This window comes from Babylonia areolata, chromosome 27, assembly GCF_041734735.1.
Source record: "Babylonia areolata isolate BAREFJ2019XMU chromosome 27, ASM4173473v1, whole genome shotgun sequence".
NCBI classification, from domain to species: Eukaryota; Metazoa; Mollusca; class Gastropoda; order Neogastropoda; family Buccinidae; genus Babylonia; species Babylonia areolata.
The window spans coordinates 38,918,141-38,928,140 of record NC_134902.1 but is presented as its reverse complement, the minus strand read 5'-3'; the positions used below and the strand labels follow the sequence as shown (position 1 = coordinate 38,928,140).

Sequence of the window (10,000 nt, the reverse complement as noted above, 5' to 3'; positions counted from 1 at the left end):
AATAACTGATTTTACCGTTGAGGGCAAATTGCGTAGACACACTGACTGAATTTTAAAGACGAAGTTTGGCTGAATGTCTGTTTTTTGTCATGAGATTTACCGAGCATCTAAAACGACATCCATGTATATGAAGAGATGTCCATGATTATTTCCTTTCTTTTCTTTCCAGGCTGAGATGCAGATGACACGTAAGTGTATATGTGTTTGTGTGCTTGTTTACGTGATGTGTGTGTGTGACTGTATCCACCGAACCATATGTAGCGGAATGCCTTGCTAGAACGGTACCATGTTTGCTGTAGTGTAGTAACTGTCGATTTCCCAGTCCTTTTACAAATCGGAATGAAAACCAGGCCTACGGTGATAGAAGTCTGTTATTGCCACAGCGGGTACAAAAACGATGTCCCTATTGGTTCAGAAGTTAAAAAAAAAAAAAAAATCAACCAAGATATCTGAATGCTAGCATTTTGTCAGAGAGCATAAACGTACATCTTATGCTTTAAAAAAAAAAAAAAGGTTAAGTAACGAAGAAAATCGTAAACGGGAGATTTTCATTCAGTTCCAGAGAAAGAGACATAGCCTGACGCTGAGAACCACAACATACATGTAACCAAAACGGTCAAATATCTGCCAAAACGTGGGCATTTTAAGAAGAAAGTGTGCCATGAAATATCGTCAGAAAAGTATAGACTGGATTAAAGAAAATGTTGTTTTTTTTCGGTATTCAGGAAGGACTGTTTCGATAATTTATGTTAATAGAGGGGATTGTTAGAACTGAAGACATGTCAGCCATGGAATCACATGAAAACAATATGTATGATGACTGCGTAACTGTACGAAAAAGAAAATAATAACCGATTAAAGAAAGAAGGAATGATACACAGCTCAGTACAGGAAACATTCATATACAGGATACCATATTCAGAACAAAAAAACAACAAAAACAAAAAACAAACAAACAAACAAACAAACAAACAACAACAAAAAAAAAACACCAACAAAACAACAGCAACAACAAACAAACAAGCAAAAACAAAACAAAAAAAACACAAAAAAACAACCCCCCCAAAAAAAACAAAAAAAACAACAAAACAACAACAACAACAAAAAAACAACAACAACAACAACAAAAAAAAAAACGGCAAAGATTTTTTTCCGAAAGTAACCTCGCCATTGAGTAATGTTATTCCTGTCAGTTTGAATTTCAAAAACTATTTTACTTAATTACCAGGTACTCATGCATGAATGGTTATTAGTTTCCATGCTCAATATATCACAGTTCTTACACTTTCTGTGTGCATATCCATCGTGTATTTCTGTTTTAAACTATTACCGACTACTCACCTTTTTACTGTGAATGTCGATTGTATTTGACCCTTCTCTCAAAGTTTGAGTTCTCTTGCATATGATATGTATGTGTACCCACATCTAGCTGTGCTCATGCGTTCTACATGTTGTAATACTAAATGAAGGGAATGGAAAAAGATATATTGTATGTTTGCATTAATTTTTGCCCTTTATATTATTCACGCATTTATCCTTCCCCTCGACAGTCTCAGTAATTATCTCCCCTGACCCCTTTCCATTATTTCTCGCTGTGTCTGTAACAGTGACATGTCCTGTACTCGTTGGCAGCCTGGCCAGGTGAAGGCAGGAGTATGGATCAAAGATTTTGCTGTGCATGATCTTAGTGGTCAGATATCCTCAACCTTTCGTTTAGTGGTCATCGTTCTTCTCTTGGCCCTTGTACTCGGCTGTTGGCGAGTCCCCAAACTCCACCCCCACCTCCTCCCATCCCTATCACTCCTCGCCCCCCCCCCCCCCACGCCCCCTGCCTTCCCCCCCACCTCCCCCCACCCCTTTATAGACTATCGTCCCTTAGTTTATTCTGCGCATTCTCCAAATGTTCAGGGGTCTTCTCTCCCCAACCACTCCCTGACAACGGCTTATCTTTCGTGAAAGAAACTAAAGTATTAAAAAAAAAAAAAATGCGTATGATGGGTTTCAATGTATTGTGGATTTTAGCTTCCTTTCTGAGTTGCTGTCTGAAAAAGGTCTACTTATCAAAGGTGTATCGATTTTTATGAAGTTGTGTAAATGATAATGATAATATTACGTGAAGCCAACGACTAACTCATCAGAGGCTGACGCCTTTTGTTTCGCCACAGAACGATGAATCAAGATGGTAAAAACAACAACAACAAATCATTCCTATAAACGTTTCCTTATGGCCCAGCACGAGCGAATGTAATCGACCCACGGATGTTTAAAGTACCCGTACTTTGGCGAGTTTCCTTCTCCTGCAGATCAGTCTAATATCATCATCTTAGATGAACAGACTATGAATGAATAAATGATCTCCTGCCCCCCCCCCCCCCCTCGCCCCCTCCCTCCACCCCCACCCCCTTCACCCGCCTGGGTACAACAGGCAGTGGTTTCTTTCTGTAACTCCCCCACCCCTTCCCTCATCCCCCCTCCACCCACCTCCTCATCGATACTTCTCATAGTGATTTCATTTTCCTGGGAAGTTGTGATCCTGACGTAGGTTGCCAGTAAACCCCTCCTCCCCCTTGTCCCACTAGAGGTCCGTGTAGATGCCAGAAGAGAGATAGAGTGTCATGTTTTCTTTTTTTTCCTGCACTGTTCGCAGCCAGCCAGACCCTGACCCTGCCCCTCCTTCTCCCCCCTCCCCCTTCTTGCTTTTACCTCCACAGCTCAGCAGCAAGGGATGCAGATCCAGGTGGAGTCCAAGAAGCAGGCTGAGCCTGAGCCTCCCAAACCCGAACCGCCCAAACCTGAGCCTCCCAAGAAGGAGCCTGAACCACCTAAGCCTGAACCACCCAAACCTGAACCTCCCAAGAAGGAGCCTGAGCCACCTAAGCCTGAACCGCCCAAACCTGAACCTCCCAAGAAGGAGCCCGAGCCTGCAAAGAAGCCTGAACCGCCCAAACCAGAGCCTCCTAAGAAGAAGGAGCCTGAACCACCCAAGCCTGAACCACCAAAACCAGAGCCTCCTAAGAAGGAGCCCGAGCCTGCAAAGAAGCCTGAACCACCAAAACCAGAGCCTCCTAAGAAGGAGCCCGAGCCTGCAAAGAAGCCTGAACCACCAAAACCAGAGCCTCCTAAGAAGAAGGAGCCTGAACCACCCAAACCAGAGCCTCCTAAGAAGAAGGAGCCCGAACCGGCAAAGAAGCCGGAACCCCCCAAACCGGAGCCCAAGAAGCCGGAGAAGAAGGAGGAGAAGAAAGATGTGCCCCAAGTCAAGGTGGAGGACACAGGTAATCCGGAGGAAGGGGCAGGGTTTGAACACTCAACTCCCGGGGAACCGGGGCCTCTCCTGAACGCCCCACACGGCCGTGGCTCTGTCTGTGGCCTGGTGGGACAGGAGGAAGGTCAAGGACGTGCTAGGTTCAAAAGCAGGTACAAAGTGTACGCGAAAGGTCCCAGGACTATCGAGGAGGAAGGTGAGTGGGGTTTCAGTTCTTGTTCTCAGCCGGCTGTTGTCCATGCTGGTCCGGTGTCTGTGGAAAATCACCCCACCCCCCTCCCCAGCATACACTGTCCAGCTGATCTGTCTGGTGGGTATTGTCGTGCTGTGCTGCTGGTGCTGCAAAAGTTGTACCAGGGAGGGACGGTTAGAAGTGATGTGGAGAAGGGCTCTTGTCCACTCATAATCATAACACATCGTTCTGAGTCAGGACTGGGACCAGAAAGGATGCTCGACAAGAAGATGATAAAGTCATGATTGTAAGATATTGTGAGATGCCTAAGATATTACGCGATACATAAGATGTTGTGAGGTACAGAAGATACTGTGAGATTCGTGTATCTTTATACACTAACATGATGAAGTGGACTGGAGAACTCGCAGAGAGTGAGCGCTGAAAACCGGACGTTCTCCAGTGCCATGAATGGAATGTTGAAGTGATGACAATCTTAGAGTGAAAGGTACGCATTTCAAAGACGTCTTTTTCACAATCAGTAAAGTATAGGAAATCTGACAGAAATATTTTCAGTTCACACTGTCATGAATTTTAAAGCAAAAACATCTATGTTCAAGATTGCTGGGGAGAAATGTGTACAGCTTTTGCAGCGTATAAGAGGTCGAATGTCAAATGTTCTGTTAGCAGATGCGTGTTTTGTCCAGCTTTCGGTGATCAGATTTGTTCCTCGCTTTGGTTATTGTCGGCTGTGTTTTGACCATCTTCAAATTGTTGTGCGACGGGATTTTGTGAACTTGATGGGAATGTAAGTTGGTTTGTCTTTTGCGTGTATTATTCTCTGTTGAAAATTGGCATGGGAACGTTTACGTGTTCAATGGTGACCGTGCATGTTTTTAACTTTGCACTTCGTATGTTTTGGGGCACAGTTACTTCTGCATATGGAATGTTGGATAGTGTCACCACGTTTCTGTCCACGTTACGTTGCACATTGGTGACAAGGAGGGGGCCAAGGCAGAGTCTGTTAGGGTTTGAACTTCTGATCCACCGTTCACCACTGACCAGGGTTCAATGCTCCGTTTTTGTTTTTGTTTTTATCCTTGGGAAAGACACTTTCCTCCTATTTTTCTCAAATCCACCCAGGTGTGAATGGGTACCTGAATTAGGGGAAGGTTAAAACGGCGGAAGGATAGGGTATGGCCCCTCCTTCCTTTGATGAGCCCCAGGCACAGTGGATAATTACGAAATCACGGCCATGACAGCCCTTAAAGAGCTTTGGTTATTTCATTGATATTACTCCTAAAATGATAATTAATTCGTAACAGCCACCGTTGGATTAGACAGTGTTTCCGAATGCTGATCACCCTCAAATTGATGATAGTGAGAAGAAATTGTCAGCTGTGTGAGCAAAGCCTTGTGGATTCTGTCGCGACACAAAGCAAGTGAAACAGGTCAGTATCAGTTTGGTTTGAAAACAAAGGGAGTTTGGAAAGGGGATGGATGGCATGTATGGATCGTCCATTGACGGACGCTTGGCTGCTTTCGTGACGTGCCATTCCATCTATTTATTTATTTATTGAGACAGTTGCCATTGCGCGTATTTGTGAAGCTCTATGCGCTTACTCTTGCGAAATGTCCAAGGTAGGAATTTGGGAAAACTTTTACAGTTGGAGTATTATGGTGAGGGGTGGGGGGAAGGGAGGGGTGCGGAGGGTGCGGGGGGAGGGGGGGAGTGTTGTTGTGGGGTTAGTGTGGAGGATTTACTCATGTGACTCTCAGCTGCCAGTGTGATTGACCCGTTCACGGTAAGTGGCGTGTCTAAATCAGACACTCTCTGTGTGTGTATGTGTGTGTGTATGCGTGCGTGCGTGCGTGTGTGTGTGCGTGTGTGTGTGTGTGTGTGTGTGTGTGTGTGTGTGTGTGTGTGTGTGCGTGCGCGCGCGCGCACCCGCGCGCGTCTCTGTGTGTATGTATTTTCATGCTTGCGTGCATGTAACTGCTTACGGTAATTGTATCAATTTTAGAGTAGTACTTTGAAAATATCGATAGACATTGAACTCGATATTCGACTTGTATATATATATATATATATATATATATATATATATATATATATATATATATATATATATATATACATTTCCAAGTCTGCTTTGGCATGAGTTGTTGTTTTTATGTTTGCTTGTTGCATACATCGTTCAACCTTTTATTTCTTTTGTTGTTATTCTTGATAAAGAGCTTTACGGATACTGTTAGCATGAAAGTAAACTTTGTATTACTTTATATTGGGATGGAATGCTTATTCATTCAGTTGCGTCGTAATTTTGCCGGCTTCTTTTTGCAGCATCTATATGCATAAAGTTACATTGATGTACGAACAAAACGTGTTAGAACAGAAATCATTGATGTAATCCTCTCCTCCTCCTGTCTCTACATGTCTGTAGGTCTCTCTCTTCCCCTCTCTCTCTCTTACACACACGCACGCACACACACGCACGCACACACACACACACACACACACACACACACACACACACACACACACACACACACACTTTCTCTTTTATTATCTATTACTGAAACAGTGGTCGGAATTTTAATCGCAGATGTTTTTCCATTGTGTGTAGTCATTGAAATATAAGTATACGATACGTACATTTGAAATTAGACTGTGAAGCCCTGTTTTATTCATGGGTTATGGAAAAAAGAATATCAACGTTAGATCTACTGTGTTTTGAACTATACTATACTATACAATACTATACTATATCCTTGTAATTGTTGATTCAGACTGTGGTTTTGCTGTGCGGTCGTAGCATGTGTTTATTTTTCTTTTTTTTTCTCTCTTTTTCGTTGTTGTTGTTGCCTAAGAGTTCACTTGTTTATTTTTTTTTAGAGTTGTAGTTAATGATTTTCTCTTTTGCTTCTTTCGTTAATGACACTTTCACAAGCTGATTCACCGAGAGAGAAAGAAAGAAAGAGAGAGAGAGAGAGAGAGAGAGAGAGAGAGAGTGTGTGTGTGTGTGTGTGTGTGTGTGTGTGTGTGTGTGTGTGTGTGTGTGTGTGTGTGTGTGCTCCAAATCATCATGCCCATTGCTTATGAACACACCTCCTGACATAAACATCTGGCTACTGTGGCATTCTGTCACTAAAGAAAAGGTTGTCTGTTCATGATATGACATACATTCCTCTGAGTGGACGCCAAATGTTCGGGTTTGGGCTCTCCTCTCTCTTTCTCTGTTTTTGTTGGCTTTCTGTCTTCTGTCTTTCTTCCTCCATTATATCTGTCCTTATTTCTGTCCACCCTCTTTCTTTCTTTGTCCCGCCACTCCCTTCAGTTTATTCTCTCCAACTCCGTCCTTCTTTCCATCTTTTCTTTCCTCCTTTATTTCTCCCTCTCTTGATTCCCTCCCTTCATTCTTTTTTTTCTTCCTCCCTTCCTTCTTTCTTTATGCGTCCCTTCCTTCCTTCCTTTTATTTCTCCCCTTCTTTCTTTCCCCCCCCCCCTGTCTTTCCTTTATTCTTCCTTCGTTCCTTCTTTTATGTCTCCCCTTCTTTCTTCCCCATCTCTGTCTTTTTTTTCTTTATTTCCCTTCCTTCATTCCTTCTCCTATTTCTTCCTTCTGTCTTCTCCCTCCTTGTTTTTCCTTTATCTTCCTTCCTTCCTTCTCTTATTTCTTCCCTTCTTTCTTCCCCCTCCCTGTCTTTCCTTTATTCTTCCTTCCTTCCTTCCTTATTTTATTTCTCCCCATCTTTCTTCCCTCACCCTGTCTTTCTCCCTTCCTTATTTTATTTCTTCCTTTCTTTCTTTCCCTTCCTGTCTTTCCTGTATTCTCCCTTCCTTCCTTTTTTTTTATTTCATCATTTTCTTGGTTCCTTCCTTTCTTTCTTCATTCTTTCTTTCTTGCTCACTTCCTTCTTTCCTGCCTTTCTTTAATTCCTTCTTTCTTTGTTGTTTTGTTGTTGTTGTTCGTTTCTTTACTTCATTCCTCCCCCTTTCTTCCTTTTTTTCTTCCCTTCCTTCTTTCTCATTTCCTCCCTTCTTTCCTTCCTTTGTTCTTCCTTCCTTCCTGCGGTCCGTCCATCCTTTCATTCCTCGCTTCTTTATTTCTCCTTCCCCTCTGTGCTTTCCTTTTTTCTGTCTGTGTCTTTTTTCTTTTCTTCCCTTCCTCCCTTCCTTCCTTCCTCCCTCCTTTCTTCGTCTTTCAAAATAACTGCCAACAGACACCGCCTATGTTTTTTCCCCCATTGTCTATTGTTGGTACAAAGATTACGGCCCGTACCCCCATCGTTCACTCCGCGTTATCATCATCAAAAAATGTGTATTTCATTTTATTTTATTTTATTTTATTTTTCTTCATCAAAAACAAAATGCCAGAAATGCGCCAAGATGAGATGAATTTGGTTGTTGGTTACGGCGAGAGAGAAAAAAAAAAAAGTGTTTGGCAGCGAGAGCTATTTTTAACCTTTGTTACTGGTATGTTTCCGTTCGGATTTCTTTGGAAGACAGACGGTCTTCTGTGCCCAGGATCAACAGTGCAGCTGGCAAGCGGCTTTCGCTTTCAGTGATGATAGTGGCTCTGTGATGGCCACACGCCCGATTTAGGGGCTGTTTTCGCAAATAACCAGACGGGCAATGATTTTGATGCAGTGGCGGACCGCCAAGTGTAAAGATGTTGATGATGATAATGCTGATGATGAAGATAACGATGATGACGTCGATTATCATCATCATTATCAGTCTTCCAATATCTATCTATCTATCTGTCTATCTATTATCCTGTCTATCTGTCTATCTAGCCTTTTTATCGGTGTCCAGAGGGGACTTTTTCAGTTTCATCAGCATCTTTCTCATTGAACGCATTATAGCTTGAAACATTTGTGAAATGTTTCTGCTTTTTATGAGATTTTGTTTTCTGCCTTTTACGAGCTTTTATTTGGTCCATTAACAATTGTTGTGATATGATTAAAGCGGTCTTGGTAATTGTTTTGATAGCAAACATATGGCGATGTTTTAAAGAATTGGCAGTTGTGTTTTCGTTCTTTTTTTTGCTAAAGACGTAATCATCATTTTCGCTTGTCATTGTTGATTTACATGTTTGCCTAGTTTGAAGTAACGGTGATATTGGTTTAATCTATTTTGGCGTGAATTTTCTTCGTTTTCTTATGTTATTTTATTTTTTTTATTTAATAATCTTTTTAAATGGAACTGACCGCCTAAGTGCTTATTTTGTCAATAATGATAAGATGTTCGAAATTGCAGATGTGTGTGTGTGTGTGTGTTTTTGTTTTTTTCTTTTACTAAATAAAAATAATTTCTCTAAGTTGTAGATGGGAAACTAAGATATCTAAGGGTGTGTGGGAGTGGACGAAAGTTGTGTTAAATAGTGTGCACTTGATGTGGTGAACACCGTGTGAGACGAGTTGTTTCTAACACTGTTTCTTTTTTGTTTGTCTTTTTTCTTCTTCTGCTCTTCTCTCCCGCCTGCTCCACCAGGGAAAGTCAGCGTGGACAAAGGGGTGAGTGTTCGAGTCCATGCTTATCGTCCTCTGTCTCTCTCCTCTCTCTCTCTCTCTCTGTTCCTCTCTTTCTCTCTCCTCAGTGTCTCTTTCACTGTCTCCGTCTCTCTCTGTGTTCCTCTCTTTCTCTCCCCTCAATGTCTGTTTCACTGTCTCTCTCTCTGTTCCTCTCTTTCTCTCTCCTCAGTGTCTCTTTCACTGTCTCCGTCTCTCTCTGTGTTCCTCTCTTTCTCTCCCCTCAATGTCTCTTTCACTGTCTCTCTCTGTTCCTCTCTTTCTCTCACCTCAATGTCTCTTTCACTGTCTCTCTCTGTGTTCCTCTCTTTCTCTCACCTCAATGTCTCTTTCACTGTCTCTCTCTCTGTTCCTCTCTTTCTCTCCCCTCAATGTCTCTTTCACTGTCTCTCTCTCTGTTCCTCTCTTTCTCTCCCCTCAATGTCTGTTTCACTGTCTCTCTCTCTGTTCCTCTCTTTCTCTCACCTCAATGTCTCTTTCACTGTCTCTCTCTGTGTTCCTCTCTTTCTCTCACCTCAATGTCTGTTTCACTGTCTCTCTCTCTCTGTTCCTCTCTTTCTCTCCCCTCAATGTCTGTTTCACTGTCTCTCTCTCTGTTCCTCTCTTTCTCTCCCCTCAATGTCTGTTTCACTGTCTCTCTCTCTGTTCCTCTCTTTCTCTCTCCTCAATGTCTCTTTCACTGTCTCCGTCTCTCTCTGTGTGTTTCTCTCTGTCTGTTTCTCTCTTTCTCTCCCATCAATGCCTCTTTCACTGTCTCCGTCTCTCTCTGTTTCTCTCTGTCTGTTTCTCTCTTTCTCTCCGCTCAATGTCTCTTTCACTGTCTCCGTCTCTCTCTGTTCCTCTCTCTCTGTTCCTCTCTCTCTGTTCCTCTCTTTCTCTCCCTTCAATGTCTCTTTCACTGTCTCCGTCTCTCTCTGTTCCTCTCTCTCTGTTCCTCTCTCTCTGTTCCTCTCTTTCTCTCCCTTCAATGTCTCTTTCACTGTCTCCGTCTCTTTCTCTCTGTTCCTCTCTGTCTGTTTCTCTCTTTC

General features: G+C 42.7%; 1 protein-coding gene across 1 annotated transcript in view; it reads left to right on the top strand.

The window, feature by feature from the left end:
* Positions 1–10,000, top strand: part of LOC143301083 (twitchin-like) — a 265,961-nt gene that overhangs the window by 83,162 nt on the left and 172,799 nt on the right. The window contains exons 18-20 of the mRNA XM_076615089.1: positions 170–188; positions 2,712–3,275; positions 8,935–8,957. Of these exons, the coding sequence (XP_076471204.1) occupies positions 170–188; positions 2,712–3,275; positions 8,935–8,957 (606 nt within the window). The remainder of the gene's footprint in view (positions 1–169; positions 189–2,711; positions 3,276–8,934; positions 8,958–10,000) is intronic.